The 16,798-nt window shown below is 40.5% G+C and overlaps 2 protein-coding genes across 2 annotated transcripts in view; one reads left to right on the top strand and one right to left on the bottom strand.

Moving 5' to 3' along the window:
- Positions 1 to 15,000, bottom strand: part of chrnb1l (cholinergic receptor, nicotinic, beta 1 (muscle) like) — a 75,323-nt gene extending 60,323 nt beyond the window's left edge. The window contains exon 1 of the mRNA XM_028799060.2: positions 14,785 to 15,000. Within this exon, the coding sequence (XP_028654893.2) occupies positions 14,785 to 14,902 (118 nt within the window). The 5' untranslated portion in view covers positions 14,903 to 15,000. The remainder of the gene's footprint in view (positions 1 to 14,784) is intronic.
- acadvl (acyl-CoA dehydrogenase very long chain) overlaps positions 1 to 16,798 on the top strand; it is a 966,944-nt gene that overhangs the window by 910,940 nt on the left and 39,206 nt on the right. The gene's annotated exons all lie outside the window — the stretch shown is intronic.

The following is a 16,798-nucleotide window of genomic DNA, read 5'->3' as shown; positions in this document are numbered from 1 at the left end:
GTGCTGCTGTTTGGTTTAGGTCTTTCTACTTGATAGACAACAGTTTTTATTGTACTCGAATGCCTCATTGCAAGGTCTTCCAAACTCTGTTCAAAAGCAAACTGTAGTATTTTCAGAACCCTACGTCTAGGCTCTTCACTTACTCCAAGTCCTAAGAACATATTACACAGTCCATTGACTCCCAAATGAATCCTGACCACCAGCACCAATCATTTGAAGTCAGTCCTCTACTTACTGTTTCTGGGACTAGGAAGACATACTATGGGTGGGGTGATAGAGCTCAAACCTTGGGGAATGCTCGACCTCAGAAGCTCAGAGAAGTCTAGTGAGTACCAGTTTTTAAAAATACTTTTCATACTTATCTGTTTGCTAAACATTTTATATAATGTATTATGTTTTTATAATTATTTTTGTTATGCTTTGTACTGCATCCTTGAACGCTGAGACGCATCTTATAAATACAATTATTATTATTATTATTATTATTATTATTATTAATTCTTCTGACTTGCTATAAATATCTTATATACATAGTTACAGTTTGTCTTGTATTACTTGCATTTTCAAGCTTTAAGAACCAATCATAGAACGTTAATGCTTTTAGTCAATGTGTTTTGGAATAGGCTCATATCTAGCATGGACTGAAAGACCCATTTTTACAGTTTGTAAATGGGATAGGCATACAGTTATCTGACCGTTAAATAAGGTTCAACTGTGTTAGAAAACTTAAGAAACAAACAAGATATTAAAGCTTTAAACAGACCTTTTCTTAAATCAGAACTTTTTGTTACTTTGCAATTTCAACTTTTCTCTATTTTTATGTGAACTGTTTTACTTTGAATTTTTTTAAAAACAACGATATTTTGTCTGTGGAATCATTTCAATGTGTCAGGCTATTGCCAGAATCCCATGAAGCAAACTAAAGCTGCAGAACTTTGGTAATTTTGGGTATATGCACCTACACAAACTTTTGGATAAAAAAGCTATGTTCATTTACAACCAGAAAATAGTCAGTCTTGTGAGATGTTTACATAAAAAGCCTATCTCACTCTGCAAGCACTCACAATTCTCAACTGCCATCCATATTACTAAATGAGAATGGTAAACTGGATATGGACGCAGGGATCTGCCCGTGGACGCAAAAGACAAGTGCCACACAAAGCCCCCCCGCCCCCCCCCAGTGAAACAGGAGAGACTACGCACATGCTCAGACGCCACACAAAGCAACCCCCCCCCCCTACACCAGAGCAAAACGAGAGAGACTACGAACCATCAGAGTAGGAAACAAAGTAAAACGTCATAAAGAGGTTAAAGAACAGGGACAAACACATGGAGAGCAGGTTACAGAACAAAGCCCCCCTGCCCAGAGTAAAACGAGAGAGACTACGAACTGTCTGACATGCCGCAAGCAGGATAAAGCGAGGTCAGAAATAAAACACAGAGTAGGAAACAAAGTAAAAATTTATAAAGGGATTAAAGAACGGGGACGAACACATGGAGAGCGGGTTACAGATGATGAAAACTGGAATGCAACAGCTTCAAAAAAACCTAGGCACGAAACACATGCACAGCGAGATACAGAATATAAAGGCAGAAACAACGACAGTTAAACGTCCACACCACACAGCGGAGGCGGACCCAGAAGGTGCAGGCGCCTACATCGTGCGTCGGAAAGCGCGGTAAAGTACAAAAGGCAAAGGCGCCTACACAGCATGGTAAAAACCGACATAATACGGAAGGCGCAGGCGTCGCCGCCATATTGTAAGTGGCACTAATGCGTAGTAAAGGCAACATAGTAAAACAAGAGGAGTCAACGCCCCGCCCCAGAGTGAAACGGGACACACTACGGAGTCAACAAAGATTCATACATCAAACCCGAGATGGTACGGACATGCGTCTGAAACCGTGGAAGCAAAACTGTCTCGACTCCAAAACCAAACAGCTCAACAACTAACACGGCTTCGACACCGAGCCCGCGTGGACAGATCTAATGAACGTGGACGCCTACAACGCGCGTCTCAAACTGCGTAGGCAAAGCAGGCACGGATTCAACACGACACAGCTCGAGTGACCGAGATACAAACACACGCCTGCCTGGATATAATTAATAAACGCAGGCACCTACAACATGCGTCTGAAATGCCGCAGACCAGGCAGGCACTGCTCCAAAAAGAAAGAGCTCGACTAAATGAGATACGAAGTGAAACGGGAAACACTACAGAGTCCGCAGTGCTCCACAATGCACCGCATAATAGTTTGGAAAGAGCTTTGTAGTAACAGTGGGGAGACCCAGAGTGACACGGGCGAACTCTCCGTATTAAACATACGTCATCCTCACACGTCCAAACTATACAGCATAGGTGAATCACATTACAGTGATGCATTATTAACAGTACGATAAACATCAGAGTATCGCAAACAAATGAAAATTATTACTCGAACAAGGGAAAATATATTCACCACGGACCAGGTGTCATTGAAACAAAAGCAGAATAAAGCGAGATCAGAAATGAAAAACAGAGTAGAAAGCAAAGTAAAACGTCATAAACAGGCTAAACGAGGGGGCCAAACACATGGACAGCAGGTTACAGATAATGAAGACCGGAATTCAAAAGCTTCAAAAACAAAAGCCCGACTGACCAACATACAAACTGAAATGGGAAACACTACGGGGTCCGCAGTAGTCCACAATGCACCGCATAATAGTACAGACGGAGCTCCGTATTAACAGTGGGGGGCACCAGAGTGACACGGGCGAACGCTCCGTATTAAACGTGCGTCATCCTCACACGTGGCTGCCCAGCGGGCACGGGTTCAAAACGCCGGGGGTAGGTGAGCGAAGCGAGCAGGGGGCGGAGCCCCCTTGTATTGAAAATTGGCTTAACTTAATTACTGCAAAAACATCTTCAACAGAAGACAAACAGGTAGTTTCTGCAGAAAGTTAATCTCATCGGCTTGAGTCAGACAGAGGATGACAGGCTGTCAAATTAAAAATGCCATGGAATGCTCTCTGTGATGTTATTCTTCAGCCCATGTAAAGTACAAAAGTGAAGGAAAAATAAATTGGAATAAACAAGTCCACCCAATATTCCATGCATACTACACTAATTCGAGTTTCAAATTAAACGATTGGAACACTTTAGAATAATATTTATTAATAAGTCATGAACAAACATTATCCAATGTTAATAAGATTATTAGTTCAATGTACATTCAAATATTTATTTATAAAGTCATGTACAAATGATCGATTAAATAGATAATAATATATTTTTTACCGGCCACATTTTTTTTGCGGCCACATGTCTTGGACAATCGGGTGAAGAGAGGGGCGGAGCTGTCAACTGATCACCACCTGGTGGTGAGTTGGCTTCGATGGTGTGGGAGGATGCCGGTCAGGCCTGGTAGGCCCAAACGTGTTGTGAGGGTCTGCTGGGAACGTCTGGCAGAGCCCCCTGTCAGATGTAGCTTCAACTCCCACCTCCGGCAGAACTTCGACCATGTTCCGAGGGAGGTGGGGGACATCCACATCCGAATGGGCCATGTTCTGTGCCTCTATTGTTGAGGCGGCTGACCGGAGCTGTGGCCGTAAGGTGGTCGGTGCCTGTCGTGGCGGCAATCCCTGAACTCGTTGGTGGACACCGGCGGTGAGGGATGCCGTCAAGCTGAAGAAGGAGTCCTACAGGACCTTTTTGTCCTGTGGGACTCTGGAGGCAGCTGATAGGTACCGGCAGGCCAAGCGGAATGCGGCTTTGGTGGTTGCTGAGGCAAAAACTCGGGCATGGGAGGAGTTTGGGGAGGCCATGGAGAACGACTTTCGGACAGCTTCGAGGAGATTCTGGTCCACCGTCCGGCGTCTCAGGAGGGGGAAGCAGTACAGTGTCAACACTGTATATGGTGGTGATGGTGCGCTGCTGACCTCTACTCGGGACGTTGTGGGTCAGTGGGTGGAGTACTTTGAAGACCTCCTCAATCCCACTAACATGCCTTCCAATGAGGAAGCAGAGCCTGGGAACTCAGAGGTGGGCTCCCCCATCTCTGGGACTGAGGTCACCGAGGTGGTCAAAAAACTCCTTGAGATGGGAATCAGTGCCTCCAAATCCGAGACCATGGTCCTCAGCCGGAAAAGGGTGGAGTGCCCTCTCAGGGTTGGTGGCGAGATCCTGCCCCAAGTGAAGGAGTTCAAGTATCTCGGGGTCTTGTTCACAAGTGAGGGAAGAATGGAGCATGAGATCGACAGGCGGATCGGTGCGGCATCCGCAGTAATGCAGGCTCTGCATCGGTCTGTCGTGGTGAAAAATTTACCAGTCGATCTACGTTCCTACCCTCACCTATGGTCATGAGCTATGGGTAGTGACCAAAAGAACAAGATCGCGAATACAAGCGGCTGAAATGAGTTTCCTCCGCAGGGTGTCTGGGCTTTCCCTTAAAGATAGGGTGAGAAGCTCAGTCATCCGGGAGGGGCTCAGAGTAGAGCCGTTGCTCCTCCGCATCGAGAGGAGTCAGATGAGGTGGCTCGGGCATCTGATCAGGATGCCTCCTGGATGCCTCCCTGGTGAGGTGTTCCGGGCACGTCTAACCGGGAGGAGGCCCCGGGGAAGACCCAGGACACACTGGAGGGACTTTGTCTCTCGGCTGGCCTGGGAATGCCTTGGCATTCTCCCGGAAGAGCTAGAAGAAGTGGCCGGGGAGAGGGAAGTCTGGGTATCTCTGTTCAAGCTGCTGCCCCCGCAACCCGACCTCGGATAAGTGGAAGAGGATGGATGGATGGATGGATATTTTTTACCTTTCATTAACACATTTATTTTTCATATACAGGTTGGTTGTTTAAGTCAATGGCTTTATTATCATGCCATTCATACACCATATTGCAGCATACAATGCTACGAAATAACATGCAACAGGTAAAGAACTATACTATGCTATAAATATATATTATATTTATAGATGGATAGATAGATATTTGTTAGTGTTAAGTCTGTAAACTGGCCATTTCATGTTTCAAAATAAGACAAAACTATTGTGCAAATCGTAAAGAATACAGATCACCTGGGGCCTCATGTATAAACGGTGCGTACGCACAGAAATGTTGCGTACGAACCTTGCACGCTCAAATCGCGATGTATAAAACCTAAACTTGGTGTAAAGCCACGCACATTTCCACGGTAACTCATACCTTGGCGTACGCAATTTCTCTGCTCGGTTTTGCAGACTGGCGGCACCCAGCGTCAAAGCAGTGCTACTGTTCCTGTGTGGTTACCCTTTCTTAGATCCACATCGGCGGCTTTATCAAATACACTGAAATTAACCGCATATCGTTCATAAATTTAATGCATCTGATTGTAATTAACCTGTAACAATATAATGGTCCACAGAATGGTCAAACTACTGTTCCTGTGTGCTCATCCTTTCTTTCTTAGCTCCACATTCCTGACGCGGCTTTATAAATACACTGAAATTAACTGCATATTGTTTATTAGTGTAATGCATCTGATCGTAATTAATCTGTAGCAATATAATGGGCCAGGGAATAGCCATAGTATTCCAAATACCATAACTGCTTTAGCATTGTTACGCTCACTGCATCTTGTTCTTCTTTTTGCTGCTCCCGTTAAGGGTTGCCACTGCGGATCATCTTTTTCCATATTACTCTCACTGCACCACTCGGAGTATTTATATCACTGTATCTGAGTGTGAATCACAGCAGCAGATGATCGGAAAGAGAATTATCGGTATACAGTTTCAAGTACACACTACCTCACCCACGGCAAAAAGCGTCAAAGCCTTTCCTGTACGGACCTCGCGTTTCAGAAACAGTTTCATCCCAAGAACTATAAACGCACTCAATCAGTCCATCAAGTGCTCCTTGTAGAACTGTTTGTACTTATAAGTACAATCACCTCACTGTAAACTTACACTACAGTTATAATATTGCACAACCTGCGCTACTTTATAAAGCGTGTATGATGACAATATCATTTTTAAGATGAAATGCAGCAAAATATGTTGCTTATAGTATACAGATAAAATTTTAACTTCATTTAAATAATCTGTATTGTTAATAATTAAACATGTGAGGACACGGTGCCGCAGCGTATAGCTAGTTCAAGGATAGCTCCTGCCTTGCGCTGTATTCTTGCTGGTGCTGACGCGACACTGGAAGGATAGACGAATAGAAAAATTAAACATGTACTACGAAGATATTTCAATGTTCCTTAAAAGTTTTGAAGAATCGGCGTTCTAAGCTTACAAATGGCTTAACGTCTATTACAGAGCTGATTGTGTGGCGATTGGAGAAAGAAAAGTATGGACAGGAATTGGAGGTTAGTACGTTTGAAAGAGACAGTATTGCTGTAATAAATTATTTCATCGAAGGTCGCACATGGTGCAGCAAGCCTCTTGCGTGAGATATGAACAATCACTGCGCCACCGTGTTCCCATGTTTAATAGCATGCTTTCATTCCTATCATCATGAAAATGATATCACGTATACATCTCAGTATTTTAATTATTCAGAGCGCTGTAATATCTCGAATGTAATGCATTCTGTGTCCTGTCGGAGAAAGAGAAAGAACGGAAGCACGTAGTGATTCACACACATAGAGCACATAGAAGATCAAACACAGAACAAAGCATTTAACGTGCTACTTGAGAATCTAGTAAAATAAGCGATTTTAAGATGAAGTTTATGATGTTCTACTTTAATGGCAAAATAAACTACGTGATTAAAGTGGAAATTTCGAGATTAAAGTTGACATTTCGTGCTTTTTTCCCACTGTGTGCCTATGTTTTTTGTTTGTACCCTAATACACTTTCATATGACACTCGGACAGTGGGCTACGACTTGCCTTTTCACGGCGACTTTGATATGTGATTTCTTTTTTATTTCAGGCACTGTGCGACTTTGTGAATTTGATCTTTTGAGTTTTTCCGACACTCTGTCACTCGATCAACTTTCTTTTGTTATTTATACCACTGTTTAAACCAACAAATAGTACGTTTTTCCTTTGCCTCCACTTGGTATTCGCTGAAATTCTTATATTTTCCCCTGTGCTTTTCCCATTGTCTTTTCACAGATGGCTGTTTATATTGATTTGCATATTCAAAGAGGCGTAATTCTGGGAGGAGTTGGGGCGGGACAGAAGGCACGTGCGTTACTTTTCACACTGATCGGGATTTATGTAGTGGAAGAACGTGAAAGTATGCGTGCGCACAGATTCCTGCATCTGGATTTTTCTGTGCGTACGCACAATCACGCTTTTGTGCTTACGCCATGTTATAGTGTGAGTTCTACGCACGGCGTTATACATGAGGCCCCTGCTTACTGAAAGTAATTCCTTAATATAGAGCAAGCAGAAAAATTAACACAATTACGTATACTGAACAATTGAAAATTAATCATTCATTGAATACAGAAAAGCCAATCTATTAGCAAAAAATACATAATGCCACTAAATGCATTGTCACACATGGCACATCAGAGGACTGCCTCACTGGCTCGATTGAGATATGTGATAATCCACCCGGGTGAGAGGCGGCGCTTTCGCTAACATTCTCTTCTTCTTCTCTCCCACAAACTCAGGGAAACTGTCCAGTAAGGGCACTTAGCCCTTACCCTTGCAGCATATACGCTATAAAAAGCCCAGCTGACCAGAAGGAGTCGTCAGTTTATCCTGAGAGCAAACCACTGGATGGAGCTCCCCCGGAAATGACCTTTGTCTTACTTTGAAAGCCAAGATCTTATTTTGTGTTTGGGGCCCAAGTGGCTGTTTCCTTTTCACCTTAAGGCGTATTTTGAGTTGAATTTGCTGTAATTAAACAGGACGACCTGGTTGGTGTCCCAACTTTTCATTGTTGCCTGTACTGTCATTCCTGATCACAGCCACAGAAAACTATTTATTATAAAGGAGAAAAGAATTTTACAACCAATTTGTACATTCCCTTTAGTCTTTTTGTCAGAGCCACGGTCTCCAAACCATACAACATAGCTGGTCTCACTATTGTTTTTTAGACCTTTCTTTCCTTTCCAGGTACTTTTCTATCACAAATCACTCCTGACACTATTCACCGCCCAGTCCACTCTGTTGGCACACTCTTCTTCACCTCTCTGCTGCACTCTCCAATGCTTTGGATTGTTGAAACCAGATATTTCAATTCATTGACCTTCACTACCTCTGCTTCTTGCAGTTACACCCTTCTACCACCTTCTCTCTCATTTTCTCACATGTACTCTGTCTTACTCCTACTGACTCTCATTCCCCTTTTCTCCACAGCGTACCTTCACCTCTCCAGGTTCGTCTCAACTTGCTGTCTACTCTCAATACAGAACATAATATAATCCAGGAATATCATAGTCTATGGAGATTCCTGTCTGACCTCATATGTCAACCTTTCCATCACCATTGCATACAGGAAAGGACTCAGAGCAGATCCTTCATGTAATCCCACTGTCAACTTGAACTAGGCTGTTATTCCAACTGCACACCTTACCAAAGTCACACTGTCCTTTACTTATTCTTTACTCTCACATGCTTTTCTGCATCTCCCAACTTCCTCATGCAGTACTCCTCTCTTGGCACCCAGTCATACTCTTTCTGTAAGTCCACAAGCACACAATGAAATTCCTTCTGACCTTCTCTGTACTTCTTCATCAATGCTCTTAAAGCAAACATCACATCTATAGTACTCTTTCCTGGCATGAAACCATACTGCTGCTCATAGATCACCACATCTCCTCTCAGCCTAGCATCATCACTCTTTCCCATATCTTCATAATGTGGCTGATCAACTCTATAACCCTGTAGTTACCACAGCTCTGCACATCTCCCTTGTTCTTGAAAATTGGTACTAATATACTTCTTCTCCACTCCACAGGCATATTCTTGCTTTTCAAGATTTTGTTAAACAATCTAGTTAGAAACTGTACTGCTATCTCACCTAAACATCTCTATGCTTCCAGTAGTATATCATCTGGACCAACTGCTTTTCCACTTTTCATCCTCCTCATTGCTTCCTCACTTCAGCCTTGCTGATTTCCCGTACATTGTGATTTACTATCTCCACTTCATCCAACTTACACTCTCTCTCATTTTCTGTATTTATAAGTCCTTCAAAGTACTCCTTCCACCTTTTCAACACACTCTCCCTGCTTGTTAGCAAACTTCCTTCTGCATCTTTTATCAACCCGACAAACAGCAAGTCTTTCCCCGCTCGCTCCTTCTGCCTGGCCAATCAGTACAAGTGCTTTTCTCCTTTCTTTGTGTCCAGCTTCTCATATATCTCTGTATACACCCTTTCCTTAGCCTTCACTACCTCACTCTTCCCCTTGTACCACATCTCTTTGTACACCTGTCTGCTTTCTCCATCTCTCTGGTTATCCCAATTCTTTTTCTACCACTTTATGCTTTCCTGTACTTCCTCATTTGACTACCATGTCTCTCTGTCTTCCTTCCTCTATCCACATGTCACACCAAGCACCTTCCTAGCTCTCTCCCCTATCACTTCAGTTGAGGTGTTCCAGTCATCCATCATGTCTTCACCCCACCGAGCACCTGTCTGACTTCTTCCCTGAATTTCACACAATAGCCTTTCTCTTTCTGATTCTACCATCTGATCCATGGTTCTGTTCTCACTCTCCTCCTCTTTTTCACCTCAAAATTCATCCTGCATACCACCAATTGATGCTGTCTAGATACACTATCCCCTGTCACCACCTTACAATCTCTAATCTCTTCACATTGCATCTCATACATAGGATATAGTCCACTAGTGTGCACCTTCTTTCACTCTTGTACATCACTCTGTGTTCCTACGTCTTCTTAAAATATCGATTAACCACTGCCATTTTCATCCTTTTTTGCAAAGTCAACCACCATTTGACCGTCAACATTACTCTCCTTAATGCCATACCTGCCCATCACCTCCTAATCACTGCTATTCCCTTCTCCAACGTGCCCATTAACACTCACTCCAATCACCACTCTTTCTTCTTTGTGTATACTCTCCACTATTTCATATAACTCACTTGAGAAATCTTCTTTCTCCTCCATCTCACTCAAATCCTTCTTGCAGAGCACATGCGCTGATGACATTTAACATTACCGCTTCAATTTCCAACTTTATGCTCAGACATTCTCTTCACCTTCAAAACACTCCTAACATACTCTTCTTTTACAATTACCCATACCCTGTTTCTGTTTCCATCCACACCATGGTAGAACAGTTTGCACCCACCTCTGATGATTCTGACCTTACCCCCTTTACCAGTCATAGTACCAACATTCAAAGTTCCAACTCCATACTCTTTCCCTTCCTCCACTCCAATTGTCTTTGAACCCAATTTTTCCCTAATGTTCTTCTTCACCGTCTTTGCCCAGCAGTAGCATAGATTCCACCAACACCTGCAGGAGTGCAGCACCAGTGCCAGTAGTTGTTAACCTGGGCCTCTGGTACAGACATTTCTCATCAGCCTGTTTTATTTGGCACAGGTTTTATGCTGGATGCCTTTCCTAATGCTGACCTCCCCAATTTACCCAGGCCTGGGACCAGAACTAAGACTACACTGGCTTGTGCGACCATGGTGGCTGGGTTATATGAAAGTTATGTTTATAAGGTTCCAGTAAATTGATAAAATGATACCCACTTTTAATTTTTCCATGTGTCTTTACAACAAAAAACTTACAAATTTTTCAAAAATTACCAAAAAAAATAATTTCTTTCATTGTTGTTTGAGTTATATATTGCATATTGTAGACACCACCTCTCCAATAATGACTAGTGAACAGGTATTTATTAGTGTTATTGTAGGGTTTATTTAGTTTTACATTTTGACATTGGAAGGACCATCCCTGGATTGAATGACTTTTTAACCTACCATAGCTCACACTGATGGTCACATTCGTGTTCACCATTTAATAGAAAGCTAAAGCTAAGGAAAATAGAATACTAGGTTATATAGCACCCTGATGTGTGGAGTACAAGTCCAAGGAAGTGATGCTCAAGCTTTATAATACACTGGTGAGGCCTCATCTGGAGTCCTGTGTACAGGTTTGGTCTCCAGGCTACAAAAAGGACATAGCAGCACTAGAAAAGGTCCAGAGAAGAGCGACAAGGCTGATTCCAGGGCTACAGGGGATGAATTATGAAGAAAGATTAAAATTGCCGAGCATACTCCGTTTAAGCAAAAGAAGATTAACTCGTAACATGATTGAAGTGTTTAAAATTATGAAGGGAATTAATCCAGTAGATTGAGACTGTTATTTTAAAATGAATTCATCAAGAAAATGAAGACACAGTTGGAAACATTTTAAGGGTACACTTCGCACAAACATTACAAAGTATTTCTTTACACAGAGAACCATAGACACTTGGAATAAGCTACCAAGTAGCATGGTGGACAGTAAGACTTTAGGAACTTTCAAAACTAGACGTGATGGTTTTTTAAAAGAAATAAGCGGATACGACTGGGCTGAATGGCCTTTTCTCATCTAGATTGTTCTGATGTTCTAATGTTCTGAAAAGAGTGTTTTTATAATATTTATAAATCCTTTACACATCACCATTTCTTACACTTTTTCTATAAAAATAGAAAAAGCATTCAAAATATGTGTTAATAATGTGATTTTATTACTGGATGCTGACATAAGTATGATTTATTTTGGAAATCTTAAATTAGTTTAGAATTCTTTAAGATTATTCCTATGTCCAGTGTTTGAATTCCTTGTCATTTTCTGTAGCATTTGTGTTTGAAATGCTGTATTTTACTGTTCAAGCTTAACATATATGTTCCATAGACTTTTCTAAAGTGTATGAGCTTAATGACTGAGCATTACTGAACAAATGGAGACGGGCTAAGGAATGTATCAAGTACACTGACTTGTGTGAAACAAAGTGAAGTTCTGTATTTTAATAGTCTTGTTTATTATGGCACTAGATGTGGTAGTGTGTTGTTAGATGGTTATACATGCATGTAAAATTCTTCTGTACTCAGGACAATACAAAAAGCTCCTGCTAAATTTAATGATCATGTAGTGACATCCAATGAAATTACTTTGCGTTGATGAATTTGAGAATGTTATGTTATGGTACGCTATGTTATGCTACTTAGGTTATTTGATTCCACTTGGTCAGTACAGATACTTTTAAACTGTTTTTGCTGCTAATTAACTTCTTTTGAACTCATTTTAATTGACTTGCTCCTGAAGACTCAGACCCCTTAATTGTTTCTTTTTCCATAATTAGCTGCCAAAAAATAATGAGATTCAAAATTAGCCAAAAACAACTGGTGTCCATCATACAGTATCTGAAAATATAGAACGATGAAAATCTCAAGAATGTCGATCTGCTCAGGTCTACAAAACATTTTAGCAGTGCTCTTAGAAAGAGAAAATCAACAGTTTCAGAAATGTCTGCCATTGGAGAATAAGAGCAACAACAAGCCATGGAATTAAAGAACGAGTTTAATTAATGACAAGACTCGATGCCTAATTAAGCATCAGGTTGGAGTGAAATTGGTTAGAGTTTGAGGCCCTGACTTAGTTGGTCTTCTGTCAGCTCACTCACTTCACACTTCATTTCTGTTTAAGGAAAGAAACGAAGCAATTCAGAGGAACGATGAAGAAATTCAGGAGAACAAATCTTAAAAAACAAGTCAATTAAAATGAAATCACAAGAAGTTAATTAGCAGCACAAACAGGGCACTCATGAAAAAATGGGTTAGAATGAAAACTTAAACCCATGGTGGTCCTCCAGGACCGGAGTTGGCAACCCTGATTTAAAAGGTTAAAATCTATGGCACTGAGCAAGAGGTTTTGAAAAGGTGAGTTTTAAGGTATTTTTTTAAATAAGAAAGAGAATCAAGAGTCCAGATGCAATAAGGAAGGGACTTCCAGAGCTAAGAAGCAGCATAATAGAAAGCCTAACATGTCCTGGAAGATGGGCGGACTGTAGGGACAAGAAGAAGACCTGAAGTAAAGGAGTGCACTGTGCAGACATAATCTTTAAGAAGATCTTTTAAATAAGTGGTAGCAAATCATGGAGTGTTTTGTAAGTGAATACAAGAATCCCAAAATCGATATGGTACTTAACTGGAAGCCAATACAATTTATATAGAATAGGGGTAATGTCACCTGGATACTTAGTTTGACTCAATAAGCATGAAGTAGGATTCTAAACTAACAGCAGCTTATTTTCAGGTTTAGTTGAAAACAAAATAAAGTGTTGCAATAGTTGAACCTTGATGTGATGAATGCATGAATTAGTGTCTCAGCCACAGAGTAGGACATTACGAAGGTCATAAATATGTTAGGTTAGGTTATTTTATGTAAGGTTTTGTTAGGTTAGGTTATGTTATGTTAGGTTGTGTTATTTGATTTCATTTGAGCGGTGTGGATACTTCTAAATGTTAATTTAAGTAGATAGAGAGCAGAGAATTTCCAAATATTTCACACAGTATAATTAGTATGAGAATTTTATGTTATGTTATTTGTTTCAATTTGGGCAGCAATTTAAATATAGCAGGGTAATTGCCAACTTGCCATGTAATGTAATTAGTTTCAGAATGTTATATTATGTCAACTTAAGTTATGTTATGCTATGTTATGTTAGGTTAGGTTAGATTAGGTGATGTTAAGTTTCATTACTTTATGTTATGTTATTTTATTCCAATGGGGCAGTATGGATACTTCTAAATGGTAATTTAAATATAGCAGAGTAATGGCCAATTTGCCATGTAATATAATTAGTTTCAGAATGTTATGTTAGGGTGGCACGGTAGCACAGTGGTGCCTCGCAGTTAGAAGACCCGGGTTTGCTTCCCGGGTCCTCCCTGTGTGGAGTTTGCATGTTCTCCCCGTGTCTGAGTGGGTTTCCTCCGGGTGCTCCAATTTCCTCCCACAGTCCAAAGACATGCAGGTTAGGTGCATTGGTGATCCTAAATTGTCCCTAGTGTGCTTGGTGTGTGTGTGTGTGTGCCCTGAGGTGGGCTGGCACCCTGCCTGGGGTTTGTTTCCTGCCTTGCGCCCTGGGATTGGCTCCAGCAGACCCCCGTGACCCTGTAGTTAGGATATAGCGGGTTGGATGATGGATGGATGCTATGTTATGTCAACTTAAGTTATGTTATACTATGCTAATTATGTTAGGGTTAAATTAGGTTATGGTTAGGTTTCATTACATTATGTTAGCTTATGTTATTTGATACCACTTGGGCAGTATTGATACTTCTAAACCTTAATTTATGTATAGCAGAATAACTGAAAATTTTCCATTTAATATAATTAGTTTAAGAATGTTTAGTTATGTTATGTTACATTAGGTTAGGTTACGTTATGTCAGGTTATGTTATTTGAATAAACTTGGGCAGTATGAGTACTTCTAAACATTAATATAAATATAGCAGAGTAATTGCAAATATTCCACATAATATAATTAGCACTATTATTTATTTTTGCATTGTTTGTGCGGTGTGTGTAGTGCCTTGTACATTATTGCTATACAATAATGATGATTAATAGTGTGCCTATTGCTGTTACCATAATAATTAATGAGCATTATTTTTTACAGTTTAAGCATTAAATTTAGTATTGATTCATATTGTTTAAAGTTTATACAATTGCGAATGTTGGTTTACAACAATAAATGTCCTGTAAACAATTTCAGAGTACATGAAGTGTGATAAATAAGTAAAAGAGCAGCACAACTGCACAAAAAAAAACACCATTTGCTACTCCATCTGAAATCAAAGACTGTGTGGCTATTTTAGCCTAGTAAAATGATTTTAAATCTTACCTGCAAAGCTCAAAACCCAGATTTCCAATATTGTCCAGTATAACTTCTTCATATTCAAAGAAAAGTATACATTAGTATATAAATGTTTGGAGTGCAAGTGAGTACAAAAATCAGTCATAAACACTGTCTTTTAAGAAGCAGTCCAAGTGACAAAAAATGAAGTTCAAGGTGATAGATGACAATTTATGGCTCTTCATGGCAAAGCACGGTCCAATAGCCTCAATTAAGAGTAAGCCATCAGGCAGAGGATTGTTGGCAGGGTCCGTGTACGCTCCCAGGCTACTGCTGATTGGTGGGCCGCATGCTGCTCCCTCCTCAGAACACAAGGATTGGCCTCCAGTCACTTGCTTGTATGGAATGCCTGGTGTTTTTGCAGTCCTGTGGACGGGCACCTCTCCACCTGTTTCAGAGGATTGAACCAGGAGACAATTAACTATTTTGGGACAGTAACAAAGGGTCTGGATGGAGGAAAGGGTGCCCGTCAGATTCCAATCCATGAGCTCAGCATTAGAGAGAGAAAAAGAGCAGAGAAGTCAGGCGCCTGGATTAGCTTACATACTTTTGCCTGTTGGCACGCACAGGGTGCCCTCAATCTCAGCCTCTTCAGCGAAAAAAAAACAAAAAATAACACAATCTCATTCCTTCTCTGAAGTTAATTTTCACAGCATCCTGTTAGAATAAGCAACACTTGGTAATCTAACTTAATTAAAAGAAGAGGAAAGGTGACGAAAAGCAAAATTATACATTAAGGGCTGAACACAGATGTGCTCCTGGCAGTGGAAAAGCAGATGACTGCCAGTCACAGCTTATCATTCAGGCCATGCTGCTCATGCCGCAAAATTAGGAAAACTGCACATTATGAGAGAAGTCATTATGAATAATACTCTGGCTACATTGTGGCATGTTTCGTGATAGCAGACACTAATAAAATAAATAAGCATTGATTGCGCGATTGATTTTTAAATTCCTTTTGGAAAATGTTTTCGAAAATGTTCACTGCCTAGAAAACTGACTGAATTGTAAATCCCTTTGTCATTGTGCTCATTGTCAAAGGCTCTTTGTAAGAGTGTGCACCAGGAAATGAAATTCTGGAGATAGAATGATTGTTTTGTAAATCACTCTGTGAGAGTGCTCACTATGAAATGAACTATAGTACATATGAAACTGGCTGATTCATTTATTTAGAACTTGCTGAGTTACTTGTCCAGTTGCCTGGAACGACTCTTCACTTGAAAAAGAGATGACCTGAATGAAGAAGCTGTGTGATTCTCGAACCTAAGAAAGAGCCTGACTAATGGTGACCACACAGCTTATGTGGCAACTGTTTTTGCTTTCATTTTCACCCCATTGTGTTTTTGTTTTATTTAAACAACTGAGAGTAAATGGGAATGGCCGGGATGGGTCCCCAAAATTCTTCGGTTGTTGAACCTTTTTTACTTGGACAACCACAATGTGTATGTGTTATATTTAAAATACCACTAAAAATGGAATGGAATTGGGGCCTTGGGCTTGAATATATTTAAGTACTATTGCCCCCTGCTCGCTTCGCTCACCAACCCCCAGGCCTGCGCTACTTGCTAACCTCTTTGCTGTTCTGTCACTCGCGTATGCGGATCGGATGTACAATTTAAACAGATTGTTATTTTTATGTGAATTGTTACATATGCATAATAAAACTAACTATTTTACATTACAGTGATTAATTAATGATATTAAAAATAGTAAAATGTAATAATTTGAAAGTAAATTGTTTCTTGTTGTGTTAGAGTTATTCATTGCCTAATACGATTATTTTCTGTTTGGCTTTGAAATAAACACACAAATACTTTACAAACTTACACTTTTACTGTAAAACTTCAGTAAAAACAGTTTTTTTAATTAAATTTTAATCAATATCGCTTTGAATTTTGATTCAGTGTTTCGACTGTCATCGTGACAATTCAATGTATAACTACCCGTGACTGAATTTCGTTTCTTTCTCTCTATTAAATAAAACAACTTTTTCAAATGTTTC

Source organism: Erpetoichthys calabaricus, chromosome 3, assembly GCF_900747795.2.
Source record: "Erpetoichthys calabaricus chromosome 3, fErpCal1.3, whole genome shotgun sequence".
NCBI lineage: Eukaryota > Metazoa > Chordata > Cladistia > Polypteriformes > Polypteridae > Erpetoichthys > Erpetoichthys calabaricus.
This window is presented reverse-complemented; position numbering and strand designations above follow the sequence as displayed.